This window comes from Lepidochelys kempii, chromosome 6, assembly GCF_965140285.1.
Source record: "Lepidochelys kempii isolate rLepKem1 chromosome 6, rLepKem1.hap1, whole genome shotgun sequence".
Taxonomy (NCBI): domain Eukaryota; kingdom Metazoa; phylum Chordata; order Testudines; family Cheloniidae; genus Lepidochelys; species Lepidochelys kempii.
Window position 1 is genome coordinate 124,027,338 of NC_136385.1, and position 16,409 is coordinate 124,043,746.

The 16,409-nt window shown below is 43.3% G+C and overlaps 1 protein-coding gene across 5 annotated transcripts in view; it reads right to left on the minus strand.

Annotated features, from left to right (window-relative positions):
* Positions 1 to 16,409, minus strand: part of TMEM260 (transmembrane protein 260) — an 87,048-nt gene that overhangs the window by 42,326 nt on the left and 28,313 nt on the right. For 4 of the 5 annotated variants that reach the window (XR_012159604.2, XM_073350020.2, XM_073350022.1 and 1 more), the window contains 9 exons: positions 14,853 to 14,966; positions 12,088 to 12,267; positions 8,643 to 8,683; positions 7,531 to 7,614; positions 6,944 to 7,061; positions 6,358 to 6,530; positions 5,363 to 5,534; positions 3,295 to 3,443; positions 927 to 1,103 (listed from right to left, as the gene is read on the minus strand). Coding sequence is in view for 4 of the 5 variants with exons in the window: in XM_073350020.2 (XP_073206121.2) it covers positions 927 to 1,103; positions 3,295 to 3,443; positions 5,363 to 5,534; positions 6,358 to 6,530; positions 6,944 to 7,061; positions 7,531 to 7,614; positions 8,643 to 8,683; positions 12,088 to 12,267; positions 14,853 to 14,966 (1,208 nt within the window). In the remaining variant the exon portion in view is untranslated. The remainder of the gene's footprint in view (positions 1 to 926; positions 1,104 to 3,294; positions 3,444 to 5,362; positions 5,535 to 6,357; positions 6,531 to 6,943; positions 7,062 to 7,530; positions 7,615 to 8,642; positions 8,684 to 12,087; positions 12,268 to 14,852; positions 14,967 to 16,409) is intronic. The other variant, XM_073350023.2, reaches the window with a different exon arrangement.

Below are 16,409 nucleotides of genomic sequence, written 5' to 3' on the forward strand. Positions count from 1 at the left end.
TCGCTAGATATAATCTCTTGCTGCTCCTTTTACACGTCTCACAGCGCCCTGACTATTCTCAGCCTGGGCAGCCTGATATAAGCACCCTTTGTAGCTCTGTTTGTGACGCTTTGGGAGTTAGATAAGTGATGTCCTTAATACTCTTGGTCCCTGTGAACAGGGAAAAGAAGATCTGAGCCCAGTGAGTCACAAAACTGGCCTGTGTCTCATATTTTTAACACTGCGGGCATGAAAGAGTAATATAAGCAGGAACTATGGAGATTATAATCTTACACTTTAAAAAAAAACACAATTATTTTATTATTAAATTGGGGAACAGAAGTTGCAATTCAGCACAGCACTTAAGCGTATGTTTAAATGCCATTGACTTCACTGGGATTCAAACATGTGCTTAAGTGATCCACTGAATAGAGATGGACTTAAGGACATGCATTTAAGTGCTCCAGTGACTAGGGGCCTTTGTGCTCTTGAAGACAAGGGATCACAGCACTGACTACAACCGGAAAAGGAGTGAGATGGCTCTTTATAAGAGCCCCTACCCAGCTGTGTGGCTGCCCCATAATTTCGACTTGACGTGCCAACAAATCTATAGTTATGAAATACCCCACCAGTCCTAAAGATCCTCACTAGCCCATTCCCAAGCCTCTCTCCTACAGACACTATCCATCCTGGGGAGTGATGCCACACTCACCATGGTGGAGGAAGACTGTGATGACACCTCTACACCCATTTTCACTTGTGACAGCATCAGTGTTTGAGCCTCTCTGAAGGTGAACAGCTACGAGAATTAACATTGCAGCACACAGCTCCCCCACTGTTTATGCTGGTGGCAGAAGACTAATTAAACAGGAAGACACAGCACAGAGTCCTCATGATTTACGAGGCCAAGACAGACAAATAAGATTTGCAACAGTCGCGCTTCATACCTTCCATAGTCTTCAGTCCAGTTATAGATGTTCCTTGTAAGATGTATCCACTCTCCTGGGTTAAAAACCGTTCCTGAAGAAACCAATTTGTCACAGGAACCCCATGGCCAAAGTGAATGGCTTTTTCTCCAAGTTGAGTCCCCTTCGTTAAGTCCTATGCAGGCAAATGCTTCCTTACTGTCAACAAACAGAGAGACTCCGTTATTTGTAAACGCTTCCAGCGTTCACTGCATCGCTCACCACTACAGCGGAAAACAGCTCCTCCCGAGCGTCGCCCAGTACAAAGCACGGCATCTGGGATAAGGCGCAGGCAATGAACCGGGAGAAGATCTGAAGATCTGAAAGAAGTTCAGTGAGTATGTGCTACTTGGGACTGACAAGGAGGGGGGACTGTTGCAACATCCCAGCAGATAATGGCTCCCCTGCCTGGCAGCCATTCGCATCTGCAGCAGCCATGGCGCCAGCGGCAGATGGTTTTGTCCTGAGGCTCCTGTTGGCAGCCGCAGTGACAAACAGGTCATCTGCTGACCTCCAGGCTGGGCAGGTGGGAGAACGGGCCCTGCCGGTGGTGGGCTGGGTGATCAGTTGCAGGGATGGGTCTCCCGGACAGTCTTGAAATGGGCAGGACTCGACTAACAGGTGTGTGCGAGAGCGAGGAGGGGGGAACCCCTGTTCCCCTGGCTTGTGTTGGTGGAGGGGGCTCCTTATTCAGTTTCCAGGTGGGGGTCGGGCAGGTGTACACTAGTACATAGAGAGACAGGCTGCAGTAGCTGCAGGACTTCCACTCAGTGGAGCAATACCTTGGCCTGTCTCCTCCTCAGGTGTTCCTGGGGGGCTAACGAAGGAGGGAGGAGTCTACAGGAACAACATCCCCCCTAGAAGAACTGATGTGGGGCAGAAGGGAGCCCAACACACACACACACTGTCTGCTGAGGTTGCGGCAACAGAGGGCGCACTCAGGGAAGGGGCTGCCCAGGGCAGAGTGAATGTAACCCTTTCTATGCCAAAGCGTAGGCAATGACTCCGCCTTCTCCCCATGCAGCTGCGTGTAGGTGTACCTGCCAGTGCTGCGTAATCCACCTCCCCTCCTTCCATTCCATTGAATCTATTAAGGTATTTCTAGCACCCCTACCACTGGGCACCAGATAGTAAACTGGAAGTTATCTTGCAGTCTGTGAGCTCTACAGCTGACCCAGTCAGGCTGAAAGGAGAGTATCTAAGTCTGAAAACACACAGATGCAGACACACACACGCAGAAACAGTTTTTTCCAGAGGTCAACTGTTAAAATACTTACTTACAATATTAAAAAAGGGAAAATTACCAGACCAATATCTTAGGCAAGGCTTTCTATCCCTATCAATTAATGCAGAACAAAACTATTAGAACTTTGGTGTTATGAAACAGCATTAACTGACTTGCTCAGAATTGCAGACGTAGCCTTTGTCAGGACTGAAATCAGAACTCAGGAGTTCCGGGTCCCGGTCCTGTGTCCAGACCACACAGCTCTGTCCTCGAGAACTGCAGCTAGGAGACCTGGCAATTGCACATTCAGCACTATATTGCCTATCCTTATACAACGGTCACCCCTATGTGTGTCACAATCTTTATTCATTAGGTGCACACTGTTATTAGCACAGTGCTGTGGTGTGCACAGCATTTGACTTGCTGGGCTTTGAATATCGAAACCACTGCTGTGTTACACGCCCATCAAGGCCATTTAACTTTAGAAGGGGAGTTTTTGTGGATTAGTCTAATGTTCCATCCAATATTGCACCTCTGGAATGGCTAATACTGGATGCTTCAGAGTGAGGTAAGGAGACCCCTCCAGTGCACATGGCCAACTGGGAACCATCACACCATGGAATGGAAACACATTTCTTCCTGACCACACCTGACAATTGTCTTATGCCTTGAAGCCCTTGCCATGTTTCTCCTGGCTAGTCAAAATGTGGATGCTATTCTTATTCATGTGAGTGTTTAATCCTTTCTTTGCTCTTACTAGGCTATTTTTGTACAATGTTTATTCCTGGAGTACCTTCATTCTATACTACTAAGATGGCTGCAGTGTCATGAAGGGGAAACGACAACAGTTTTCTCTCCACCCGTGGTGATTTCAAGTATGTAGGAGCTTTGCTTTTTTTTAACTGAATTGTGCCAAGATCTTATGAGCAGTCTTTATTAATCACCTTTTATTTTTCCTCCTGAACAATAAAGGTTATAGCTGGACAGTGTTACTTCGGCCTAGACATTCAATTAAATCAGTGGGGGAAGTCAGTGTAGACAAGTGGTCTTTTGGAATGTAATAGCTGCTGCTATGTAAACAATTTTAGGAAAAAAGCTTAAAGGTTTTAGGAAAGAAATGCTTACTGTTTATTTACTTTGAGAAAATGATGGAGATTAAACGTGAGCGCTCCGTCGGGTAATATTCCTTCCACAGGATTCCACCGCCTCCCAGGAAAAGAGATGCCTGGCAAATGCTTAGACATCTTTGGTAAATACCACTCATAAGTCATCATCTACCACAAAAGATAAAGAAAATATTAAAATGATCTAAACTTTAAGACAAAATTCCCCACCCGCACATACACAAAAAAATGTAAGTTTGCACAGATTAAAAAAAAAAATTTGGCTCAAGCGAAAAACCTCTCTGCATGTGTAAATGTATCCACTGACTAGAGATGTGCGAAGAGGCTAAAGTTTGGTTAAACATTAGGCAGCGTATTTTGGTTTTGCAGGCAAATCAAAAAACCTTGCAAAATAGATCATTTTACACATTCAAGGTTTCAGTGCTCATTTGTGACAAAGTGAAATAAGCGATCTCCTTTTCCATGTTAAATAATTCTTTCCTGCTTCTAGGGCTACAAGGGGAATGAAATAAACCCTGCAAACATACCACAGATATAATCATAAAAGGACTCGTTAAGGCAGCTGTATAAAAACTGTACAACTAGGAGCCTGGAAAATCTCACTCACAAGACAGCAAAGGACACAGAGTGCAGGAAAAGAGCCGCAACATTGTACAAAATGCCAAACCCCATCACTGGCATACTATGGTCAGCATCTTGCTTGGGGTGGGGGCCAGGGACCTGCTCCCTTCTTGCAATGCCTTGTGGGGACAGCTGACAGACTTGCTCCCCCTTTTAACATTTTCCAGGTGCCTTTCTGCACCCACGGGAGTCTCTCTCTTTGCTGGCCAGTCACAAGAGGCTTCAGGTCCAGTAACTTCCCAAACAGCACAAATATTGGCTGTAAGTGACATCCGAATATTTTCAGTTATCGATTACTTGGGCAGCCTATTCCCCCTCCACCTCCTGTTGTCTGTGGTGCTGAGAAGAGAGCACCGGAGGTAGAAGCACTGATCAGTGTCCCATCACTGCATCTGCCTCTGACTGAGCTCTTCCTCTTCTCTTCAAGGAAGGGGTATGATGATGTCCTTCTGAGAGCTCTCCTCCTGGGAAACTGGTAGGTGGAAGAAGGGGGGCTGGAGGGGGCAGGAATGGCAAAAGAGGCATGCGGCAAGAGGTACAATCTCACACCAGGGAAGACAGATTGGGCACAAGCGTCGGGGAAAGGAGGAAGCAATCTTTTGCAATAAACGATGAAGCTTCCCATTCAATGGCAGAGCTCCATTGCGGGTGCTGGGTCAGAACCCCTCTGTGAGAGGGCCAATTGCCATGGCTGCTCTCAAGAATCTGCATTTGAGAACATCTCATTGAGCACTTCACCTGCCTCATCAGAATAGCCCCAAACTCTTGTCACAAAAGTAAGTGACCCATGGTCGTGGATTGTGGCTACTTTCTTTGGGGTCCTTTCTGTCATTCCTCTACAAACTGTGCAAGCCCTGATCAATGTTTGAAAGTTACTTGCAGCTAGTCCCAAGGGGAAACCTCACACTGGACAGCTTGTTACCTTGAGAAAATGTATCTTTTTAATTAAATTAAAGTCACATGGCTAACCATGTGGAAACCTCATGGGCCATTGCATAAACACACACACTGATACCGGTATCTCCATATTGACAGGTGAAAAAACACTTTTCTTTTACATTTACAGATGTGCCATATTCTTCTTCACTTCTTCCTCACACCCACTGGCTATTGTGGTACCCTCTTGTTGGCATACATGCTCCACTCTAAGCCAAAAGCACGAGCGATAAAGTTCAAGCGAAACTTCGTGCCACTCTGGAGGAGTGCTGGAGGCACAACCTTGCAACAGAGAAAATGGGCCCTCATGGTTTGAACACGTTTTCTGAGTCAAGCCCAGTCGCTTCAAGTCTCAGAACTTGGAAACTTCAACTAGACCCTGAACGGCAGGAGACTATTTATAAAACAACGTTATAAATCAGAAAAATGAAACATAAGGAAAAAGTGAAAAGCTGAACCTGCATTTGTTTTCTATGACAAAGTTTTGGATTGCCTCCTATGTATTTACCTACCTCCTGATCCACTAATGTGACATCAGGCCTCATTCCCTCACAATAATGAAGGTAACGAAGAGAATTCCCTGGTAGGTCTCCTCTGAGCAAGATTATTGCATCAGGTGGCATGGAGGACAAAAGGTTCCTTGCAAATTTATCGACAACGTAATTGCGGCTTTGGTCACAAATGCTTAACAGAAGAGATCAAAATATAAACATCTTAGAATAGACATTGACGGGGGCTTTAAACAATTTTATTTGATGGGCAGTCAGAAATATAAATGATACCGGATAGCTATTCAATAGTATTTTTCACCCATAGATCTCAAAGCCTTTTATGACTATCACAATCCCCATTTTACAGATGGGGAAAATGAGACACAAAAGTTGAAGTGACTTGCTCAAGGTCACATAACCATATAACCCATACCAGCGTTTATTAGTTTTAGCTGCAAGTGCCAGTACAATGAAATGTCTGATAGTGTCAATTAAAAACCATTTTTCTCGCTTTAAAAAATACCTCAGTGTATTGAGAATCTCAGCATGGGAATATAAAGTCAGCTGGAGAGGGGCAGATTTACACCAGCTGAGGAGGTGGTTGGAGGGACTTGGGTGCTGGGGAGAGGGCCTGCAGGACAGAATGGTGCTTCTCTAGGATGAGTAGGAGGCAAAACAGCACTTGCATGTCAGAAGGTCTTCAAGACACTGCCAAAAAGGCCCTGGACAGCACTGTCTCCAAACCCATCTCTGGATGTGGCCTTTGACCTGCGACCTTCCTTCCCCAAAGCCAGCAAAGAAAACAGCCCCCAGGCCTTTTACTGCCTTTGTACGCCCTCTGAGCCCATCCAAGGAATCACCCCAATTCCTCCACCCCATTGCCAAAAATTGGCCTTTTAAAGTTTGATAAGCATTTGAGAATTGAGCAGTATGGTTAGGGCCACTACAAATCCGAGATGCATGCAGTAACAGGGCCACGAGGTCCCGTCAAGAAGTATTTCTGGGGTATTTGTTACCTGTAATTGGCATAAATTTGACTAGTAACAAGAGCAGCGGCGGAAAGCCACTCCACGCACTGCAGCACACGGTTGTTCTCAAGCACTGTATTTCCGACGGAGACAAGAGAGGCCAGTCCTAGTCCCGCTAGAACAGCAACCACTGCATTGCTCTGCATCCAAAATCGTTCCACCTATGGCTCAAAACACAGCGAGATTGGACCCAGCTGACAGGCATGTCGTTATTATTTATTTGTATGTGGCAGAGCTCACAGTGGGCTCAGCACTTTCCAAGTTCCCAGACAGGATAGTCTCTGCTTGGAGGTGCTCACAGATAAAGGGCAGACAGAGATTAAGGAAGAGGAACAAGAAACAGGGACTTTTTATTTAAATACAGGTCACCTCGCTTCAAACATACATTTCTAGACAACCACCTCTTCATATTTCACACATTTTATAAGAAAGTACACTACTTATTTGTATTTCTTACTAAGTTTTATGTGGCACTGTCTAGACCTGCACCCTCTGATGAAATAAAGATAGATAAGGGTAGCCCACTGAACATGATAGGTGCCTCTTTATAAAATTAATATAACACAAAACTTACCACGCCCATAAAAAGTGGTTTTGTAATATCCAAATTTGCCCTCCAAGCAAAGAATAACGAATAAATGCAGAGCATTCCAGTAAATAGGCATATCATTGAAGACTTCTCCTGCTTAGCCCTAAAAGAAACAACATAGCATTCCACTGAAAATGATTAAAAGGAGAACAGAAAAGTAATACTTATCTTGAAAAAGCAATATATGTATATTTAAGACAATGAATTGGCCTCTAGATAAACTCAGTCCTGCCATGAGTGCAGGGGACTGGACTAGATGACCTCTCGAGATCCCTTCCAGTCCTATGATTCTCTTTTATTACTAAAGATAAAAGTTCTCTCTTTTCAAAGTGCACCACCAATGGAAGGATTCCAGAGCTACACATTAAACACTAAGTTTAATTTAGAAGAATCACTAGGTCATCAGCAACAAGTAAAGTTTGTCTAATTAAGGCACAGCAGCAGCAGATTCTCTGAAAGTGGGCACTGTAATTAAAAATGGTCGGTACTGGCACAGTGCTGAAAAATGTTACTCTAAACTATCATTCAGCTGATAACCAAAGACAGAATAGAGCATATTCACTCTGACTTACTGCATTCCTGTACGTAGCCATGCCACAATCGCAAGGGCTGGGACAGTAAAGGAAAGTTCTGTTTTCATGTGTGTTACCTGCGAACTATGGAGAAATCAATGGTTATTTCATCCCCCCAAATCACAGTTGGCACAAAATATCGGTGACAATACAGCATAAGCACAGTGTCATGGATTCCTGTTGCGCTGTGATACAGCTGTATGAAATTGCAACCAAGATGTTTTGTATTTCAAAAAGTGGAACGAACATCATTTCAGTTGACGCATCCCACCATCGGGGGACAGAGAGAAAAGGAGAAACACTGTCGTTTCCTGCCTTTCTCTGATTCATTTCATTATACAGCGCAGTGCCCATCCATTTGTCTGGGTGCGTCTCAAAAATGCAGAAGAGTGCCTTTAACCTCTCACACCACCATCTCCTCACTACAGAGGAAGGCAAATCAGAACAAAGCTCAGTTCCTTATGGCTGGCTGACACCAAAGCTACTCTGGGCTAAGCCTGCTCTAGCTCTCAACTAGCTGCCCTGCTCTTGATGACGGCGACTGGTGAGTGGCGGAACCGTGATTTGCGCATTGTAGCGATGAGCTCTTCTTACCTGGGATGGGTGGGTGCAGCAACCACAGGTTACTGGAGCCCTCAAGCTGAAGTAGCTGCCAGAGAAATAGCTCTCCTGCCATTGCAGAGGCTGGTGGTAAAATTACTCCCTTTGCAGGGCACTCCAGCACCCAGTCTAGATACTTGGACTGCGTGAAGCAAACGGAATTTAGCCCTTCCTGCTCCGGAACAGCACTTTCTGACTTACACAGCATATACCACGTCTGCTCGGCAGCAGGAAAAAATACCAGCGTCCCACTGAGTAGGCATCCACCCTCTTCCTTTGGTATTTTTATTTAATAGAGAATTAATGTCAACAGCTGTCATGTGCATCATCCCAGGGCCAAAGCTGGGCCTAGACACACATGCCAACATGGCCACATGCTTTCTAGACATCCCCTGCCCAAGCTATGAAGTCCATAAACTCAGCACTTTAGGAAAGGAATAATTATTACAAAGAATAATTGAGGGAACAGGGATGACCCCACAACTTCGGGGTGCGTTAAAGTTTTTACTCACAGCAACATCTCTCTCATAGTGGATCCTGTCTCTGATTTGGCCTAGACACAAAAGTTAGAAAAAACATATGCTTAGACTGTGCACTGTTTGCAATGCTGCCTGTGTTTTCACTGTGTAGGTGCAGAGTGCTTAGTACAATGGGGCCCCAACTGGAGCCTCTGGGCATGACCATAATACAAATAATAGTGATGATCTTATATTTTTGAAGACAAAACTCTAGTGGAAGTTTTGCTGTGATATAATCTTCCAGCAGTTTACATTCCTTTTGACATCCAGTTATAAATTGTACTGTATTTCATGCATGCAATAAGAACTTTCTTCATTTCAAATACTACAACATTACTGTTTCTTCCACCCTTTCAGAAACATATTATACACCTTAGCAGAATCTTAACTGCATCCTAGGTCTGCTTTGTGACTGTCCTGACAGTCTGTGTCGTACGTGGGTGTTGTCCCGTGTCTTAAAATACACAGAAGCCATTCACAGACAGTAAAAATATCAGCTCAAATGGGAAATTTGTTACTAAATTATCTATTTTCTGGGACTTACACCTCCCCCAATTTGAGATATTTGGGCTGCACTTCTCTTCCTGAATACTGGCAGCAGCTTGTGTTTGTCCACTGTGCTGAGGGCTTGGCCATGCCCCTTCTTCCCTCCTGCCACCCCGTACAAAGCTGCACAGAAGTCCGGGATTCTTAGCAGCAGAGAAGAGTAAACTCTTCACAAAAGCACTTTATTCAATTGTATTAACTACATACATGGACCTGAGAAGAGGCTATTGCAGATGTACCAACAGAAACTACCTCGCCTACGTACGTAGTCGGGGAGAGAACAGTCCCAAAAAGGAAATAACCACCTAACAGACTTTCCATTCTAGACCCCAATCCCCACCCTCCTAATATGAGATATTCAGGATGTCATGAGCAGTGAGGAAAAGCTAACAGAAGAAGAAATAAATAGGACAGGAAAAAGATTCTCCTCTTCCCTACAATTAGCAGTATTTATTTTGGCATCTCTGCTTGGAACGATTTCCTGCTGGAGGATGCTGCTGCTGAAGACTGGACATCAAGCCTCTAGTGTTTTATAAAAGGTGTTAGTGGTTGAGTGCATGGTAGCTTTGTTGGTTTTCTCTGCGGGGGATGATGGCCTTCCTGCTCCGGGTGATGCAGTGGAAATGTGCTGAATGGGTTAAATCTCTTTCTAGAACTAATTTCTATGCAGCTGAATATGTATTGATTCAGCACTTGATCCACCCAGCTATGGAGGATTTACATGTTTTCAGACCCATACACTGAAACGGAAAAAAAAAATTAATGAAGATGACATTCTCCTGAAGTGGCTAGTTCTACTTAGATAAATGGTAGCAGCTCCTTTTTCATCTACCAGGCTTTTTCGTTTGAGTGTTGAGACTTTGGGATAAATGAAGGAAGAAAGCTTTCCTGTGAGCTATGGAAGAAAGAGTTTATCTTGGTAAAAAAAATTACACTGGAGCCCGAAGAATGACCTCACCCCTTGCGGAATCATGGAATCAAGCAAGGATCATGCTTTCCAAGAGCAGAGGTTCTAGAGAATCTTTTTGTCAACATGATTATGACGAGCGAGCACATCTTTACGGAGAGAAACCACAGGAAAAAGGATGCTATCAGCTCAAAAGGAGTGTTATCTAGAACTCATAACACTGTGGTCTGGCCCCAGGTCAGGAAAATAAGCCTGACTTTTTGGCTGGATACACGTTATCCTTCAGTAGCCTTGAACAAGCAGGTGACTACCAGACACTTGGATGTGCCAGCGGTTTTGATATTGTGCAGAGCTGAGATGTGGGAGGGTCTTAAGTTCAAAACTAGGCCATCATGTGAGAAACATAAGAAACCCAGAAGAGCTGGAACACTGTTTTGGGGGTTTTTTTTTTCCTTTTTTTTGTGGAATGTGTGTTTTATTTTTTTTTAAAACACATCATTGTGTTCAGTTTTACACCAGGCTTCCCATTTGGTACTTGCTGTATCAAGTAGTAAGTTACAGATGTCCCACTTGTGGTTTGTTTCAGAATCTAGACAACTATTATAGTTTTATTCATCAGCCTGTTGTACTGTTCCCTTCTCGGAAACATAGATACATCCAAGAATTTTCTGATATCCTTGTTCTTGACTGTTGTGGCCTGCTGGATGAAGGCAGCTATTCCTAACTTGACATAAATAAGAGGATCTTGTTCAGTCTCTTGCCATCTATGAAGGGGTGGGAGGCCTGAAGGAGGCTTCCAGAGTATGTATCACCCTGGGTGAGGATTCTATCTTGGCTAGGCTAAGCTGCCAGATGCAGGTAACCCGTGGTGTAGGAGCAGGCCATGGGGTAAGTTGACCGGGGCTCAATTCCTGGGTGTCCAACTTGAGATGGCTTAAAGGGGCCTGATTTTCAGAAGATGGTTGTTGACAGAGTAGATCTGAGGGAAAGCTGAAGAAGCCTCCAAGTCCCTTCTGAAGGTAGCTTCTATCTTCCTACCTGCAAGATCTCTGGTGAATAAACTACATTCGTCAAGCATTACAGCCTTTGCCAGAAACACTGCACCTACGCTGTCCTTCGGTAAGGTTGTAGTGGTATTCTTTATAGCAAGGATGGAGCTTGTACCAAAAAGCTGTGATGAAGCTACTGTGCACATTGGACTTTTCTACACAGAATCTTTGGGTTCTGGGACCCTATGGAGTTTGCCAAATGAGACATTAGTTTCCCACTCTTCTCTATTTACTTTTGTGAAGGAGGCATGAATGCAGGGATGATAACCAACCACTCTCTTCTTGCTGCCAGAGGCAGAGAACCTGATGCAAGGATGGAAGGGGCCTGGCCAAGCCCCAAAGCTCCATGGACAAGTATGAACTAACTCCTGTATTTGCAGGAAGAGGGGCACAGTCAAAATGTTTCAGACTGGGGGAGAGGTCAAGAACCAAAAAACTCCTTTCATTTTATGTAACATTTATACTAAGAAATACATTAGAAGTACATTCTTTTATAAATAAAATGAATGAATGAAAACTGCTTGTGACACTTTTTAAACAGCTGAAATTTCCCCCAAGTTTTACAATTAAAAACCAACACAACTGAAGCTGTGTAATTTGACTTAAGACAGGGTCATTTAAAATTTACTTTTTAACCTTTCTTAACTATTGTTTATTCTTCATGCCAATACACACTGGTAACAGGACTGCAACTGAATGTACTTGTACATTTTCCAATAAATAACTGTATCCCGAATAGCATGAAGGTAGATTAAATTATTTTTCTACTCTCCAAGCCACCTTAGCGATCCCAAGAAACAAGCTCAGGAATAAAGTGCTAGAAGGTTAACATTTTACGTCAATTCTCCTACAGGACACTGACCTAAATGAATGCAAAGGCTTTGCTGTTGCATAACTTCAAGAAGACTTTTCTCTTTTAGAAAATGACCCTATTTACCAGACTGAATGTCCCATATTCTTCCCTGAGAAAGTGGGTCAAAAATCCTTGAAAAGTCGTCTGGTCTCCCCAGGTCCAACGTGCTTGATTTAGGTAGGACGAGGCAGGCAGATAGAGATAAGGCAGCAAACCAGCCAAGAAGCATAAGCCCAACTTCATCAAATGGCCAAAGGACAATTCCTGCACCAAAATGTGTCATATTGCACAACAATGTTTATTTTAGTTTAATCACACTGGAACTTCAAGAACAGATAAAGAAAAACATCAAATATATTTACACAGAGTTGATCTCTCAATTTATAGTAAGTCCCTACAAAATGCTATGTTAAACCTTACAATTTTGTGGATTACTAGGAAACTGCATCAAACTGATCTCCTTTGCATGGCAGGGTGAAATTTAAGTGAAGCAAATAATATTAGCTAGGACTCATGAGTATCATATGCATTGCATCTTTTACATTTAAATCATGTCATGACATGCATAGATGGCTGAAGCACTGCAAGGCTCAGATAACCCACTTTCCAGTGATTAAGAGTTGGCTGGTATTCCATCTGGCAAAAAAAAAAAAAAAAGCTGTTCCCATGTAACCGCTTACATCATCATCAGGAGTCCGTTCTGCCATTTACTTTATCATGATCACACCGGCTAAACTGGGTCACTCAACTTCAGGGGTGGGATTTTGAAAACGCCTAAGGGAGTTAGGCATGCAAGACTTTCAAATGGACTGCTGCTCCTAATTTCTTTAAGCACTTCTGAAAATCCCACTCTTGAATATTTCACACTGCTTTTTTTTGGGGGGGGGGGTCATTCATTACATTTTAGTCAAACAAAAATACTTCCTTTCATATTTGAGTTTATTTGGGAGAGACAGTGTTTAAAACAACCTTCCACATACTGAAATGTAGTTTAAAAGTTGGTGGCTAAAGTTCCTTAAGACTGAGGTGGAGCAATCTCGGAAGACATTTTACTATATCAAATAACTTGTCAATTATAGGGTTTTCTGTCGCCCGGAACACCAGGATATCTAAAGCATTTCCGAGGTACATTGAATCTGCATGGCAAGCTCCCTACTGGAATTCATGGAGCTTTCTATTCTTCACCCACCTCTGGTTTAAAAAAAGGCTTTGCTTAGGGAATTATGTTGATTATAAAATTAAATGGTCATCATGCCAGTTATGGTGGAAACATTTTGGCAAAAAGGGCTTCACAAATCGTGCTGAATATAGTCAGGTTCTGTATCATTCCTCTAGAAAATGAGCCCCATGGAGCCAGAACATCTTATCCCCAGCTCCCATACATTTCACCCTGGGCTCAGTACGCTGCCTTGTCCCAGAGAAGAACAGCCGTTTTATTGGGTCATGGATACTGATGCAGTCAGGACCTGACCAGTTGACAGCTTTGAAGGTCAGGATCAAGATCTTCAACTGGCAATGGAAGCAAACTGGGAGCCAGTGGAAGGATTGAAGCCACAGCAGTGATGTGCTCACAACATCTGCCTCTTATTGTGCTTTGAGACCTACTGACGAAAAGCACTATGTAGGAGCTGGTCATTATTATTTTTATTGAAGTGGGTCACCACATTTTGTGCAAACTGAAGCATCTGCATTCCATCCATATCCAGGCAGAGGCAATGATTTATAGCAATCCAGTTTGGAAGTGAGAAATGTTTGATCTCTGGCTGGATCCTGACCAAGGAGGAATGTGCAAAGTTTCCTAGCAAGCCGGAGGTGGGAAAACACCACTGATGTTACCTGATTAGCGATACTTAACCATGAGTCTAACAGAATCGTGAGATTTTATACAACTTTGGCAAACAGGGGACTTTGACGGAAAGAGAGGACAGTGTTTCAACTACTTTTTAAGACAAGCATCACTTTGGTCTTGCCCAGGTTGAGTTTGAGCCAGATGCTTTTCATCTGAAAGCTGATCTTTTGCAGACCTTGTGGCATCCTTGAGATGGTGCTGTTTGCATTTGTGGAAAATGAGATATGCAGTATGGTGTTGCTGATGTATTGTTCACAGCAGAGCCTATGGCATCTCATCCCCCTCTCCAACCAGTTTCAGATAGATGTTGAAGTTGAGTTCTTTTGGAGAGGAATGACTGGAGCCATTTTACTGCTGTGCTGTCTACTCCAGCCATGCCATATGTGTGCAGAGAGGTTGTGCAATACTGAGATGTGAATACCAGGAGAAAGTCAGTACATGGAGACTAGTCCTGTGGGTTAAAAGGATTTCCATGCCACCGTCAGCCACCAGGAGCTCTGAGTTGTGAGGGCCAGACTGCTCCTACACTTCTCTGATCTCAAGGGAGTACAGTCACCATCAATTTTATCTACTCTTCTGTCTGAGGAAGGTCATTTTACACACAGAATATGCTCATAATTCCACACACTCGGAACTTCCACCACTCTGCTCATCACAGTACTAACAATGCTCTAGCTACATTGTAGATGGTCAGAAGACAGGGTCCCTGTCCCAAAGAGTTTACAATAGAAATGGACGGCTCTGAGAATGCTCATGTGACTGACAGCTTCAAAATCCTTCAAAGACATAATCCTCGGCTGGGATGCCAGCCAGATGGATTGTGACTTTACGTTGTCAGTGGATCATGATTGACTAGCTTAGGCTAATCATGAACTGTTGCCATCCATACACACATACTTCAATATAAAATCAGTGTCGGAAGAATTACCATCTACCCTTTGAGTATACTAGAAAAACGACACTCTTTAATATTCAACTCAGCAATAGACAAGTTACCTACCTTCCCTTTGAAAAGTTGGAACAGAACCCATAGTACAATGCACAACACATAAAGCACTATGGTGTGCTGATTGCACAAACTAAGCCCACAGCAAAAGGCACCAACTTTCGATATCTGAAAGGAAGAAAGTACTTACAATTATTCTGAAAAATCTGCAATTTATACACACAGTGAAACTGCATCAATGCTATGCGGGGTATTCTTACAATGGAAAGGCAGCTACCTTGTGTGTAATGTTCAATAAATATTTACAAAGAAAATATCACATATGTCTAGATAGAGGTAAGCTAATTATTTTACTGGAAATCTATAAGAACTATTTCAGACTCTGTTTTTTTACAATGGTTATATCTTGATATCTTTATAGGTAGACAGCATACGCAGATATGTGGTGGTAGTATTTATGTCATACCATGTACATGATGGTAATATCTATATGATAAATTGCAGAGCCAGAGTGATAAGCTGCAGATCCATGTGGTTAACTGCATGTATCATGGACCTCTGATCACCTTACCTACCCACTGTCTACTGGGAGTGCTTCTACCATCCCCAATCTCTCAGCAGCTTCTAACAACCTGCCTTCTTTCCCCCAAACATGCAGTTTCCCCTAAAATTACATTGGTCTGAGGCGCAGCATAAATAATATTCAGTCCTGCACTCGTGACAGGTGTGGGGTCCAATATCTCACAACCCATGAGGGCTAGAAAGAGAACTTTACACTGCTGGAAAAGGGAGATCGCTCATAGTACTGAATATTCCCCAGCAATCAGATTCTAAAATCATGATTTTACTACAGACAGAGAAACTACTTTAGGTTGTTTCAGTGGTTTTAAAGATTTATTGGTGATGATTTTTTTCTCTCCCTCTCAGGCGTGCACAGCTGGCATCAGAGTTTAAATTTAAGCACCTTTGCTTCATGAGCTAAGAGAATTCAAGACAGTACCAATAAAATGCATTAAAACATTTCTAAAATAGTTTTTCTATAAAAAAAAATAGCACATCCAACACATACAGCTTAGACCCAAGATTTTAGTGGGGTTGCTTACGACTACACGACTTTGTTACGTGGCTACCCCAAGCTCCTGCTGATAGAAGACCTTCTCCCATGCCAGAACATCACGTGTTCTGCATGCCCCCAAACATGCCCCACTAAAATCAATGGCAAAACACTTGAGAGTTTCAGCAGCAGCCTCATATGAGCATTGGGTCACCACCTTTAATCTTTGCCCCATGAACCACAAACATTCCCGTTATTTGAATTCACTGTCTACTTATCACCTTTGGTCTTTTTGTCTTACGTTTTGTCTGCAATATATGCCTACCACCAGCCTACTTCTATTCAGTGGGGTGCATCCTCAGCTGGTGAAAACCGTCAGAGATTCACTGAAGTTAATGACGCTACAACAATTTACCAGATGAGGATCTGCCCTATATCATCTGCCCTTCCGCACTCCTCTGACGGGTCAGGCGCTGTCGTCTCTTGCTACTCAGGCACTTTTAACATTGAAAATGGAACCATGGCATGGCTTTCTTTGATAGTCCATTAAAATGGAA